This window comes from Austrofundulus limnaeus, unplaced genomic scaffold, assembly GCF_001266775.1.
Source record: "Austrofundulus limnaeus strain Quisiro unplaced genomic scaffold, Austrofundulus_limnaeus-1.0 Scaffold6, whole genome shotgun sequence".
NCBI classification, from domain to species: Eukaryota; Metazoa; Chordata; class Actinopteri; order Cyprinodontiformes; family Rivulidae; genus Austrofundulus; species Austrofundulus limnaeus.
The window spans coordinates 5,140,203-5,154,555 of NW_013952408.1; the positions used below are offsets into that span (position 1 = coordinate 5,140,203).

Consider the following 14,353-nt stretch of genomic DNA (forward strand, 5'->3'; position numbering starts at 1 on the left):
CAGTATATTGTCATTACTTTTTTTCTCAGGGTAATACAGAAGAACACGCAAGTCAAAAACTTAAAGGAGAACAAGGAATCCCTGGATTTCCAGGAGCAAGGGTAAGTGATTTAAGTTGCATTTTGTAGAAGTTGTGCACAAAAATATAAACAAACAATCATCATTTTCCCAACTAGGGTCCTCATGGACTTCCAGGTAGGGATGGATCAACGGGAGCMGAGGTATTATTGGTTATTACTTATCATCTGGATTATTTCCTGATCTTTTGTAATGCATTTTTGCTCAGACTTTTAGTTTTAAGCTACTGTACAATAATATCACGTTTCAGGGTTTACCAGGAAACATAGGACATCCAGGCCTCAAAGGAAGAATTGGAGAGAAGGTAAACTTTGYTTGCAAGAGTATTATTCCTCTCTTAGTTAAGGCAAATCTGTCATCCGAAGAAAATATATAATAAATTTCCTGAAGTAATAAAGCACACTTCAATCATTCACCCATTCACACACGTTCCCACACAGATTATATTTTGGAGACACTGCCTCCCTCTGGTGGATGTTAAGTTGTGCTGCCACATTTACAACATAAAAAATAAAACAACAATCCAAATGTTGATGTGATATTTAAAATATACATTGCAATTTTCCCTTTTCATGTTAATTTTTCTTTGATTTCCTTTACTCTGCACTTAACAGGGTTATCTGGGTGATCCAGGTCCTCCTGGTCCTTTGCTGTTTCMTAATGCAAGTTATGTGAGAGGTAAAATTTTGTTTTTATACTTTTAGCACATGTGCTGCACTAGAAATCTATGTAATTTAGTTATTTAAATTTACATAGGAAGTTGTAAAGTTTGTTTTTCAATAACTGGTGAATTAAAACAAAGACATTTTATGTATTACTATGCTTCAGGTCCTAAAGGAGACCCTGGATATCCAGGTGCTCCTGGACTTCCTGGGGACCCTGGTTATATGGGCACACCCGGGCCTCCGGGTCTACCAGGGCACAAAGGTCAGAACTAAGACTCTAAATTACTCTGATTATCCCTCATTAGTTTAAATTGAAATACTATTTATTGAACACATAGCCCATGATGTTATTTGCCTATTTATGTAATTTGTTTACATTAGAATCAACCATATGATTTTATGTAAAAAAACAATAAACATTATTAATGTTTACATACCTTTTTTAGAAGAGCAAAGTCTTCCTGGTCCACAAGGACTTCCTGGAGAAAAGGGCAACAAGGGAGAACCAGCGAGTTATCATGATAGCTTATTTCCAGGACCTAAAGGGGAAAAAGGAGTTCCAGGTGTTAAAGGAGTCACAGGCCTCCCAGGTCCTCCAGGTATATCCACTTATTGCGCAAACATTTTTTTTTTAAATCTCAGAAAAAAAGTCAGTTACTTTTTGTACTTTTTTGAATGATTGCTTTTTTTCCTGGTTTGTGTTGTGTTGGCATGTTGTGACACATGATGGAATGGGTCAGGATGTGGAGGTAATTATTTCATTATTACCTAAATTCTGAACTTTTCAAATATTCAAATTTSTTTTGACCAGTTTAGTTTCAATTTGTTAACATGTCTGGTTGATTTCTGGCAAAGACTATTATTGTGAACCTGGAACCCCAGGAGAACCAGGGGATCATGGATCAAAAGGACTACATGGAAACAAAGGGCTCAGAGGAATTAAAGGTATTTTTTTTTTCAAATCTGTTAAATTTTTTTCAGTGTCCGTACTGATGGATCATGTTACAGTATATTTGAAACAACAGCTCAACTGGGAAAGCAATGTAATGTTTAGTTAAGTGTAGAATATTAAACAGATWATTCAGTCGATAGGTTCATACTGTGCTATTTGTGTTTGTTAATGTGGATTAGCTTTGGTAACAGTCTTGACTTATGCTGACAATAAAATGAACAAGTTGCAGATGCTCTACATAAACTTTATGARATATTTTGTTAACAAACAGATACGTTTGACTCCAACAGTTTGTGCTAAATTTTTTACAAAACAGACAAACACACATTAGTAAAAAAACTGCATTATTGCAAAATAACACACTTTGATATTACTTACTAAAAGGTGCTTCAAGATCTAAAATAGATTTTCTGAATAGGTCCAATAACATAATATTCAAATGTGACTTCACGCATGTTAATATAAGTAAAACACCTTTGCTAGATCMAGAAAAAAGACACAAAAAACAAAACAAATCAAAACAAAATGAAACAAATGAAGAACTAATATAACACGTATGTATGATAAAAAAAAACACAAAAGATATAAACCCAATCAAAACCACACAGATTAGGATGATTAATTAACTCTTTAAGACAATTCAAGTTGGCTGCCAACAACTAAACTTAGTAAATTTAATTCATCAAAAGTTGATTTAATATTTGCTTTTTCTAATCCRTAAAGGTTGTCCAGGGGAATGTGAGTGTGCTGTTGGCATTGGAAGTATAGGGCTCCCGGGTCTACCTGGTTATCCAGGCCCCCMAGGCTTACCTGGAGCTCCAGGACCCAAAGGAGATCCAGGACTCCAAGGAACTGAAGGCTCAAGAGGCCCACAAGTAAGGACATCATTATTCAGTTGAAGCTGACTTTGTAAACCATCTATCATTTTAAAAGTTAATTAATGCTACATGCACAGAACTGTAATAATCAGTTTTATTTGGACTCTTGCAGGGCTATCAAGGAATTACAGGTTCAAAAGGAAGAAAGGGTCAGAAAGGTGAATCTTTTGTGGATAGTATTAAAGGTAAGTGTATTAAAACCTTAATCTAAATGAAAATACCGAAACAGTTATGTTTTATGTGGGACATATAAAAACGTAGATTTGTAGGGGTCAGGTTTCTCTAAGTAATGTCTTGTTTCAGTAATTTACTGAATGAAGGAAGTGAATGCCATGCTCATGGATTGGAGGTTTTTGATTTTTTTATGTTCCTTTTATTGATGGATTCCATTCATAAATTCACTTTCTCTAATGGATTTTGGAGTTTATGTCATAGATGCAATGTGCTTACTACTCACTGTTCAGAATGATGCATCCACATGAATCACAAGATGTACACTTGTCTTTAGATAACTTAGAATTTATAGTGTAGTATGTTGAACTTATTTGTGTTTTTACAAGGTGCTAAGGGTGACACAGGAGAACCTGGGTATTCTGGTCCTCCTGGTAGAACAGGTAGGCCTGGACAGGAAGGTATTCCTGGTGAGGAAGGGGAACCTGGACCACCGGTGGGTGTACACATGTCATTTTATTTTTTACCGTTTATGGTTGATGTGTGAAATAGTATACATATTTTACTAAGTCTGCCTAATTATGTTACATACATTTGAATAAAAAAAACATGTTGGGCTCTACTTTCCTACATTTTTTGTTCTACTTTCATGGTTTGAAACAACATTTCTGCAGGGTCAGAGGAATTCAGGATTACCTGGTCCAAAAGGTTACCCAGGTCCTCCTGGAATGAAAGGGTTTCCAGGATCTGTGGGGTCCCCTGGCCCTGGTTTCCCAGGCCCAGTGGGCATACCTGGGCCTCAGGGAAATCAGGGTTTTCCTGGACTACCTGGAATTTCTGGAAGACCAGGGCCTCCAGGTCAGATCAAACTTTGTGAAAATATTGTTTGAGCATTCATATTTTAGGCAGTGTCATGTAGTCTCAAAAATAAATTTTGATTTGTGACATTAGGTGAATCAGATGAGTGCTGCAATGAAGACCCAGTTGGCCCACCAGGTTCTAAGGGTGAGCCAGGTGAACCGGGTAAGTATCTGCTAAAATATTGCCAGAAATGCAAAGCTTATTGATTGACATTTTGATTGTGTTATATTTTAAATGCTCTTTTCATTGATATATTTGAGTAAAATCATGTGACAAAGTGAAGATTCGGCACAGGTTTTTTTTTTGGCTTCTTCAGATTTTTTTATGTACAGTACAATGCCCTGAGACAACAGTTGTTGTGACTTGGCACTATATAAACAAACTGAATTGAAATGAATTAATAAATTCACTTAATGGTTTATGTTTATTGACAAGTTTTAMCCATATATTGCATTTCAGAATTCCATGTTTCCATTTGTGTTTTGTCTCATTCATAGGGATACCAGGCCAGCCAGGAAGAGATGGGTTTCCAGGAATACCTGGACAACCTGGACCCAAAGGAATGAAAGGAGATGACAGTGGAACTGGAGGGATTGGGCCAGAAGGTAATGACTACCTGTCACTCTGATTAAAAAAATAACATTGCCAAGCTTGTATTTCATGAAGCTTCCGCATAAATTGACAGCTGACAATTCTCAAAATAATCAACAGTTGTTTTCTTTTGTCAAAGGACCTCAAGGTTTGAATGGGGATCCTGGTGACCCTGGTCCCAGTGGTATTAGTTTGGATGGCCCTCAAGGGCTTCCTGGGTTACCTGGATCCCCAGGAAGGAAGGGTGCCCCAGGAGACAACCTCTATCCTAGGCCAGGTGCTCCAGGTGCTACAGGACCTCGTGGAGCTGTGGGATCCCAAGGAACCATTGGAACTCCTGGAAGACCAGGATTACCTGGTAAACATTATTTGCATTTAGGACAGAATAAGCAAATCTCCAACAAAGGGTTATAGTTAGATTACAACAACTACAATAAATAAATAAACAAATACAAATAATATGGACCTTCTGTTTCTGCAAAAAGAAATTGGTTGATCCTGATATTTTAGGCATACAAGGCCAACCAGGACACCTGGGCAGTAAAGGAGGACCTGGTGATGATGGGGATCCTGGAGCAACTGGTCCCCAAGGCCTGCCCTGTACTCCTTGTGATCTGATAAGTTCACAAGGACCTCCAGGACCTCCAGGACACCCTGGAATAAGGGGAATACCAGGTGATGACACACTATTCTCGTGGATAATATTATAGAGAAAGACACACTTTCCCGTGTGTGCTTTTTGTGTTCATTGAACTTTGAAATTCTTTGAAGGCTACCTTGGTCTGAAAGGTGCGAGAGGAGATGTTGGGCTCCCTGGCCATGGTCGGAAGGGTTCAAAAGGTTTTACTGGTAATCCAGGTGCTCCAGGCCCAGCTGGACCWAGAGGTACTGATGGTTCTCCAGGAGATCCCGGTAGTGATGGTTTGCCAGGACAAAAGGGTATGTCTGCATAACATTKTACATACAATTAAACAACTTCTTCTGTTATTGTTTCAATGTAGATTGTTGCTCTTATTAATACATGCTTGCAATGTTTGTCATGYCACTGGATGAAGAGTAACAGATTCCCTTTAATTATAGGAGAGAGGGGCTATCCTGGCAGACCTGGGACAGGAGGCTTGCCAGGATTTCCTGGACCACCAGGGCCAAGTGGTAAACAGGGAGAACAAGGTTTTACCGGCCACCCTGGTGTTCCAGGGGATTCAGGAATACCTGGTAAAAAAGGTAAATCTGTGCATAGATTTAAAATAATATATAATATTTTTAACTATGCATGTGTCCTTGGGCAAGACACTTCACCCGCATGCCTACTGATGGTGGCAAGATGGTCCGGTGGTGCCGGTGCATGGCAGTCCCGCCTCTGTCAGTGTGCCTCAGGGCAGTTGTGGCTGTAGCTTGCTACCATAATTGTGTGAATTTGTGTGTGTAAATGGATGAATGCCTGAAGTGTAAAGTGCCTTGGGGTCCAATTGGATTTGATGTGGCGCTATAAAAGTTCAAGCCATTTGCCATTTACCATGTCAAATTTTTACTTAGCATAGGCTAGGAAAAAAAAAGAAAAGAAGAAACATATCTGGAGCTCTGTGTGGAACTCAGAATGCAGTAAAACAAACAAACAAACAAACAAACAAACAAACAAACAAACAAACAAACAAAAAACAGACAGACAGACAGACAGACAGACAGACAGACAGACAGACAGACAGACAGCATCAATTCTTAGCACTGCACTTAAATACCTCAGGCAAATGTTTGACTAAAAACAAATCAGTGGCATCAGTAGAGTGCCTTTTTCGTTCATGCTTTATTTTGTTTAGAACCATTATTTACAGCTTATTAAATGTTTTTGACTAGTAGGTTACCTGACAACTAAACCATCAAACAGTATTAAAACCATCACTCATTTTGTAAGAAGATGGTCTCTACTTGGTGGTCACCAAGTCTTTAGTCACAACTGATTAATTATGGGACTAACTTCTACATGTTAAGCAAAATCAAATCTTCAAATTTTAGGTGTCATTTAAAACACATGTTTTTTTCAACATATTAATTTAATAATTTATTTTATTTCCATGTGATTACTATTTTTTTGGCATTGTTTGCTTTTGTTTTATGTACAGTGCTTTGGTCACATGTGTTTGTAATAAAAATATGCTTTAAAAATAAACTAAATTAGAAAATAGCAGGTTGTAGTACTTCTAAAACATTAACAATAATAGTATACTAGCCAAATAATTAAAGATGTCCATGAAAAGCAACAATGAATATAATTTGTTTTTGATTGTTTTTGTGCTAAGTCTATGGTTCTTTTGAGAGCATGTAAGATGTTTAAATCAGTTTCGTGATACCTTCAGGTATGCGTGGACCTCCAGGATTCCCAGGAGTTTCAAATATTGTGAACACAGTAAAAGGGCAGACTGGATCTCCAGGAAACAGAGGTCAAATTGGCCAGGCAGGACTTCCAGGCAATAAAACTTTTATTTATCCTACAATTATTTCAGTACATTTATTATTATTATTATTATTATTATTATTATTATTATTATTATTATAAAGTTTATTGTTGTTGTTGTTATAGTTTTTCTAAATAATTTTTTGTACACTATTGTTTTTTTCACTTTGCAAAAATGAAACATACTGTCATAAGCTATAGGTGTTCACATCATTTTTGTGTCTGTTGATCTTATTCAGGTCCAAAGGGCCGAAGAGGAGTGCCAGGTGATTTAGGAACCAATGGATTGTATGGCCTCCCAGGATTTAAGGGCCCCGCTGGTGTTCCGGGCAGGCCGGGAGAATCTGGACCACCTGGATATCCTGGAAGTAAAGGCTTCCCAGGTCCAAGGGGATATCCTGGGCTTCCTGGAGATAGGGTGAAGACACAGTGAATAGATAAATAGTTTAAATTATCATGTTTTTCATGCTTATTTGTGTTTTTTTAATGACTGTAAAAATTAAATAAATAAGTAAATATTTTTAAATAAAAAATAGATTTATGCTCCTGTGTCCTATAGGGAGATCCAGGGCCTCCAGGAAACATTGGTATCCCAGGACTTCCAGGATTACCTGGTGTCAAAGGTGAGATGAAATGTTTTGCGTTTATAGTGTTGTCTGTTGTATATGTGTACTTTGATTTTGTGAAGATGATCTAAATGTACTGCTTAGGGTAAGTAAGATTGTCTGATTTATCAAGTCCAATCAGGTATGTACAATTTAATGTATAAATCTTGACATTTCACTATTTAAACATGTTTTATTTTGTTGGATTGACCTTGCTAAGAATACATTTGTTTCAGGTGATCAAGGACAATTCTATGGGACACCTGGTCCACCTGGACCCAAAGGATTGCCTGGCGAAAATGGGCCCAGTGGTACAAACATGTTTCTACTAATACAATTCCTTAGCATTTTCTAAACTAGATTATCTTGAATATTGTATAACAATCATAATTTGCTGACATTTCATTAATAACAAGTCATTGTCTCTAGCACCTAGAGGAAGCCCAGGAGATCCAGGTGAGCCAGGACCAAGAGGAAGGCCAGGGCAACCTGGATATCAAGGCAGTCCTGGAGAAACAGGAAGACAAGGAGGACCAGGTGATTAGCCAGGGATTAGCAAAAAAAAAAAAAAAAAGCTGTGTTTAGCAAAAAATCATTCAATAAAGTCAATTATAATAAAATAAAATAAATTAAGCTTTAATTGTATGAATTTACACAATACCAATGTAGTCTGGATAACCTGAATGTAGTCTAATTAGTAGGTGAATGGTTGAAATGCAAGAAATGCTGACTCATGCTTGGACTTATTAAAAATATTGGAACATGCATCATGTCTTTATATACCACACCTTTCATGTCAGACTGAATATAAGTAATTAACAAACATTTATACATCCAAAATAAAGTATTCCAGAGTTTACATTTGTTAACACATCATGTTGCAAGCACTAATGGGTTTGTAAAAAGTTTAGTTGTCTGTTTTTGTTATTCTTACAAATGTATTTCTCACAACACAAAAACAACAAACAAGAGAACAAGAGAAACCAAAAACCTGTCTGTTCCTGTGTCTTCTCAGGCTTTCCTGGGCCTCGTGGTCTTGCAGGTCATCCAGGTTTTCCAGGTCCTACTGGCGATCAAGGAGTCRTGGGCCAACCAGGACCCCCTGGTTCATATGGGTTCCCAGGTACCAACATTAGGACATTTTGCCCCATGTTTGACACACATGACACATATCAAGCCATGTGAAAAACCACTTTGCACATTTGTATGTGCATGGGCCAGTGGTGAAATGACTTTTTGGATCTATTATCACACAACAAGACATGTTTATGTAATATTGTGATCTACTGTTTCATGTTAGGACAGCCTGGTTCACCAGGTCTGGATGGATTGGATGGGCTAAGAGGTCCAAAAGGAATGAAAGGATCAAGTGGTAGGAACTGTTTATTTTGTTAAGAACATATAAATATGTTTATGAGTTACACCAGAATTGTTCCTTCAGTTAGAAGGCTATACTTTTATCTGAATCAGGGGCACTTGCAGAATTTTATTGGATGATTGTACGCACAAACCAATCTACCTGACACACACAAATACAGGTCACATGGGCGCGATGCGCGTGGCACACAAAAACAGCAACTTGGCACCGTACCAGGTCCTGACCAACACAAGACACAGGAGCGCAATGCACATCTGTCTCACAGGTCCAAAGCGTGCACACACATTTTTCCTGCTTTTTACTCATCACAATACAATAAGAAAAAAAAGAATATAAAACTAGAAGCACTCAGAGAGTGCAAACCTTTGCCAAGACCAAATTCCCCCATCCTGTAAGAGTGAATGCGCAAAAGCAGAGATGGAAACACATTTGCCGAATAAGTTCTGACGTATCGAACATTTAAGCAGGCAGTATGCACGGAATTTATTCCCGATGGAGTCCAATGTGAAAAAAGAAAAAAGTCAGACTCGTCACCTGACGTTATTCATTGTCAAACTGGTGTCGGATTAAGCTCCTAAGTTTTCATCAGTCACATTTCATCATGTAAAATGTCTGTTTCATCCCCTTGTATGAGTTTGTAATGGTTTGACTCTATTCATAAAGTGCTTCCTGCACACCCCCCCMCCCCCCMAAAAAAAAAAAAAAAAAAACTAAAAAAAAAAACTTTGAGGCGCGGCAGCTCTCTTTTTACAAGCCTGTGTTTGAGAAAATGGGAGAAATAGGTTTCATGGTGCAGTCATGCACTTCCTGGTCAGAAAACATTCTCTAAATGAGCACCAAATGTGTAAAAATGCGCACATTATGGCAAAAATTAATCATCATTAAATCTGGTTTTGACATTACTTTTATAAAGTTTGAAGTCCGTGCTGTCGAATCCAGTTCAAATGAACACTGAAAGCTCTCACTGTTTTTTTACAGAAGCCCTGTGAAAGCATCACAGCTTTGCCAATCTCAGAGGATTAAAAGAAAAATAAAGATTCCTGTATCTGCATTGTGATCCGGAACATCACCAAAATATAATGGTGTGTTCCTTGACCCAGTACTACATGTGTTAAAAATGTCATGACAATCCGTCCACAAGTTTTTGAGTAATGTTGTTTACAGACAGAACGACAGACAGACGGACATTCATGACCAAAAACATTACTTCCTTGGCGGAGATAAAAAAAATCGACAAGCTATTAAGTGACTGCAGTTTGCAACATTACATCCTTATTTCTGTCTACGTCCTTTGCAGGTGGGAAGAGAGAGAGGAAGGCAGAGCAGCATCAGACAATCACAACATGCTGCGGCCACTGCATTAAAACAATTATTAAATAAAAATAAGGCAAGAATATGGATTTGATTTATGCAGACTGTAGTGGAAACTATGTCAAAATGCAGCAAAACAGAGATTGAGAAAAGTGTGAGGTCAGTGAAAGGTGATATCAGAGTTGTTTTTCCTTTTTTTGAAGGGGAACAAAATGTGGAGCGACAAGAAACCCTCAGCTCAGAACACATTTTGCTCAAACTCAAAAAAATGACTGTCTGACTGAAACCAGGTGGYTAAAGTTACCTGTGACTGAGAGCTGCTGCTGAGCTGGGCTCCTGTAGGAGGTAAAGGCAGAGAGAAGCTAGCTTTGTCCACGGGAGGAGAGTTGTCCTGGCTCAGGTGTTGTCAGTTACATCCAGAGGACGAGTCAAAGCAACGGCACTTTATTTATACTCTTTTGTAACCATTTAAACAAGATTTAATCATTTAAAAGTTTGCTCACTCATGTTTAGTTAGCTTCACCCCATAGTCATGTTAAAGAGAAAGCGCCAGGGCAGCCGCCAAATAAACAACATAAACTAACAGGTAATTACATTAGTTTCAGACGCATGCGCCCACCCCCACAGACGCACACAGATGAATGTACAGGAAGTTCAGACAAAAAAACATTTTCTTATTTTATTTTGTCCACCATTTTTTGTAATAATGAMGAGTGAAAAATCAAATGCTTATAAAAAATTTTTAACTCAAAGGAAAATCTCAAGGTACGCACAATGCGTACAGCCGTACAGCTGCAGGCGCCACTGATCTTAATTGTCCTCATGAATTCTTCACAAATTAAATCAAATTTCAAAGTGCAAAATGCACAAGTATTATGATTCATTCTCTCAGTCCTTGTAACACTGTGCTTTATGTGCACTCACATGAAAACCAAGGAATAGGTATTCCTGGTGCTCCTGGACAATATGGCCTTCCTGGAGTCAAAGGCATTAGAGGTCCACCCGGGCCTCCAGGAGTGACTTTTCCAGGACCTAAAGGCCAAAGTGGGGCACCTGGCAACACAGGTATCATCATCATCATCATCATCATCATCATCATCATCCTTCAACTCTATATTAAAAAAAAGTTATCACTAATTTACTTTTATTCAAAATATAGAGCTGAATAATTGACAGATTAAACTTTCTCTTCAGTTGCACTCTGTTATATCACTAGATTCAGTTATTTTGGGACCATTAATTAAAGTATAAATCAATGTGGTTTCTCAGAATGCATTGTGTTTTTRCTTCACTATTATCTGTTGACTACTTTTATGATTGTTCTTAAGTTTTTTTTTTTTCTGCAGGCCCTCCAGGCCTGCCAGGTGAGCCTGGTCACCCTGGCACAACATGTCAAACACCATTCCCTGGAACCCAGGGTGACAGAGGATATGAAGGACCTGCAGGACCYCCAGGTTTGTATGATTCTATTTTAATTATTTGATATTTTGTGAATTTATTAACGTTGCCATTAATAATGAACATATCGCAACTATAATTTTTTTTGGTTTTATTTTATTTTATTTTTTTACAAATGTTGGTCATTAAGTTTTTATTTTGACATGTTTAAAAAAAAAACAATCAAGGACCACCTGGATCACCTGGATTACCAGGCAGCAGCATTTTATTCAAAGGAGACCCAGGACCAGTTGGGCCTCCTGGATTGCCAGGATGTAAAGGGGGTAGGGGTCTTCCAGGAACTCCTGGACCTCAGAACCGCTATGGTCTTACAGGACCAAAAGGTATACTAAGGAATACATGTCTGATGCCTTGAGTTATTTTCATGTGTAGCCATTTACTTGAACAAAATGTTAACACAATTCTACAGGAGTGGAAGGACCAGCCGGTCCAAGAGGCCCTACGGGACACAAAGGTCAAAGAGGTGCCCCTGGGCCACAAGGCCGCAAAGGAGAAACTGGCCTTGTTGGGAATGCAGGTGAGTGCCAATGTAACAAAGAATAAAAATAAATTCTAATTTATATTGTTCAACGTAATGAATGAAAAACATACGTAGAAACAAATAATAAATAATGTAAAGACATTATTGTAAAGTTCACTTTTGAGGCAATAAAATATACTTAATGTGTTATCTAGGTGCTAAAGGTGCACCTGGTGACTTAATCACTGAAGGTATAGGAGTGGCTCCTCCAGGACTACCAGGGCCACATGGTGCTCCCGGACCAGTTGGGTTTGCAGGTTCTGTGGGTCCATCTGGACCTCAAGGAAGGAAGGGTAACAGTATTTATGCATTGTTTGGGCATGATTTGCACCTATTCTTTCCAAATTTGTCTTGTGTGTCTTTTGTTTTTACCTCAACATCATTCGCAATGATTTGTGTGTACTATATACTATATGTTGTAGGAGAAAAGGGTCCTAAAGGGTCTAGGGGTGTTCCTGGTGGGCCAGGTCTTCCTGGTCTTGATGGTTCAGTTGGAGACCCAGGAAATATTGGTGTACAAGGATTTCCAGGGCCTCAAGGTAAATAATGAAACACAGGAAATAAACTTTACAAGACAGATAATTGCCAAATTAGGCCATATTTATTCCTGCCGATGGCCCATCTTACCTTAATATGTCAACTCTTTCTCTGCTCAGGCAGTCCGGGTCTTCCTGGTGATCCAGGTGACCCAGGCTACAGAGGGCCACTAAAGTCAGCCTTCCTTTTGGTTGTCCACAGCCAGTCAATTCATGTGCCACACTGCCCTTTGGGTAGCACTCAGCTTTGGGTGGGATACAGTCTTGTTTACTTAGAAGGACAAGAAAAAGCTCATACACAAGATCTGGGTAGACTTGTTTTTTATTTTTTATTTTTCATCTCCATATTGATACATTCTTTTCTTGTTATTTATTTATTTATTTGTCTTATTTACTTCCTCCCTCTGCAGGTCAGCCTGGTTCTTGTCTCCCAGTTTTCTCCACCATGCCTTTTTCCTACTGTGACAAAGCTGCCTGCTACTACTCTAGCCGCAATGACAAATCCTACTGGCTCTCCACGACTGCTCCCATACCCATGATGCCACTTGTTGGCCCAGAAATAAACATCCACATAAGCCGATGTGTAGTATGTGAGACRGTTTCACCAGCGGTGGCCTTTCACAGCCAAGATCATGCAGTTCCTCCATGCCCACTTGGCTGGAGGAGTTTGTGGACAGGCTACTCCTTCCTTCTAGTGAGTTCAGTTTAAAGTTTGATCGTGTTAATTAAATTGGTATCGGATTAAACTCACTTTAATCAACACCTGCTGCCTTACTCTCCACAGCACACAGGGGCAGGAGATGAGGGCGGCGGACAATCTCTGACTTCTTCAGGAAGCTGCCTTAAAGATTTCCGAACTCACCCCTTCATTGAGTGCCAGGGTGCAAGAGGCTCCTGCCACTACTTTGCTAACCTCTACAGTTTTTGGCTGACTACTGTGAATAAGGCAGAGCAGTTTATCAGCTCAAGACCTGGCACCATCAAAGCATCAGAAGAGCAGCRACACAAGGCTAGCCGCTGTAATGTTTGTTTTAGAGAAAGATAATGTGCCGCCACAAATGGTCATTTTTTACTTTACTTTTTTTAAATACATTTTGAGACAGTCCACATGATGTACAATCAATGGTAAATATGATGGTATTTATGCTTAGCAAAACAAATGATTGTAGAATTGCTTCACAACCACAAAACATTTGCGCCAATATTTGTTTTTTAATAAACAATAAAAATAATCCTTGATGATAGTTGTTTGGTACATTACTATTTTTTATTTAACGTTTTTTAAGGTTAATTTTAATTTCAGAATATTAAGCAATGAGAAAAAAATGCTCAGAATTATATATATTTTCACCTAAGTTGTGACTCTTGTCAATGTTAAGCCATCTAAAAACCTTTTTAGTTTAATGTGTGGAACACTTGAAAACCTAACCTGTTCACAAAAGGAAACTTTCAAGTTAGGAGAAAAGGAACAAGTTCAAGATAATACATTTATTTTCCAAGCCAGGCGAGTTTTGAGTTCGTATTTATTCATGTCTCTCAACAGAACCCAAGTGACAATCAGAATACAGTACGCTTTTCCTCAAATATGGTTCTTCCTTTTCTTTTTTCAGACCGCAAAACGAGAACACTCAGTGCAATACGACAGAGGACTGACAGTGTGGTGCTCTCTCTACCTTTTCACAGTGCACATTTATACACACAGAACGATTGTACATCATCATTACATTTCCCACTTCCACCCCGCTATGGTAGGGCAAAGTGAATGTCTTAAAACAATCATTTCAAAACTGCGACTTGCATACAATGTAGCTTGGCACACTCTCAGAAATGCACACACACACACACACAACTCTCCACCTCTCTCACACACACACACACACACACACACACACACACA

The 14,353-nt window shown here is 38.5% G+C and overlaps 1 protein-coding gene across 1 annotated transcript in view; it reads left to right on the forward strand.

Annotated features, from left to right (window-relative positions):
* Positions 1–13,034, forward strand: part of LOC106532640 (collagen alpha-4(IV) chain) — a gene marked incomplete at its 3' end in the record, with an annotated part of 19,986 nt that extends 6,952 nt beyond the window's left edge. The window contains 33 exon segments of the mRNA XM_014028764.1: positions 30–101; positions 177–221; positions 329–382; positions 693–756; positions 907–1,005; positions 1,190–1,342; positions 1,484–1,492; positions 1,599–1,688; positions 2,419–2,570; positions 2,686–2,758; positions 3,134–3,240; positions 3,419–3,602; positions 3,696–3,767; positions 4,103–4,210; positions 4,336–4,554; positions 4,707–4,871; positions 4,968–5,135; positions 5,277–5,420; positions 6,551–6,661; positions 6,888–7,066; positions 7,208–7,271; positions 7,490–7,564; positions 7,683–7,790; positions 8,269–8,376; positions 8,554–8,625; positions 10,879–11,007; positions 11,289–11,396; positions 11,568–11,723; positions 11,810–11,917; positions 12,076–12,213; positions 12,343–12,459; positions 12,577–12,765; positions 12,867–13,034. Of these exon segments, the coding sequence (XP_013884218.1) occupies positions 30–101; positions 177–221; positions 329–382; positions 693–756; positions 907–1,005; positions 1,190–1,342; positions 1,484–1,492; positions 1,599–1,688; positions 2,419–2,570; positions 2,686–2,758; positions 3,134–3,240; positions 3,419–3,602; positions 3,696–3,767; positions 4,103–4,210; positions 4,336–4,554; positions 4,707–4,871; positions 4,968–5,135; positions 5,277–5,420; positions 6,551–6,661; positions 6,888–7,066; positions 7,208–7,271; positions 7,490–7,564; positions 7,683–7,790; positions 8,269–8,376; positions 8,554–8,625; positions 10,879–11,007; positions 11,289–11,396; positions 11,568–11,723; positions 11,810–11,917; positions 12,076–12,213; positions 12,343–12,459; positions 12,577–12,765; positions 12,867–13,034 (3,808 nt within the window).
* Positions 13,035–14,353: the final 1,319 nt, after the last annotated feature.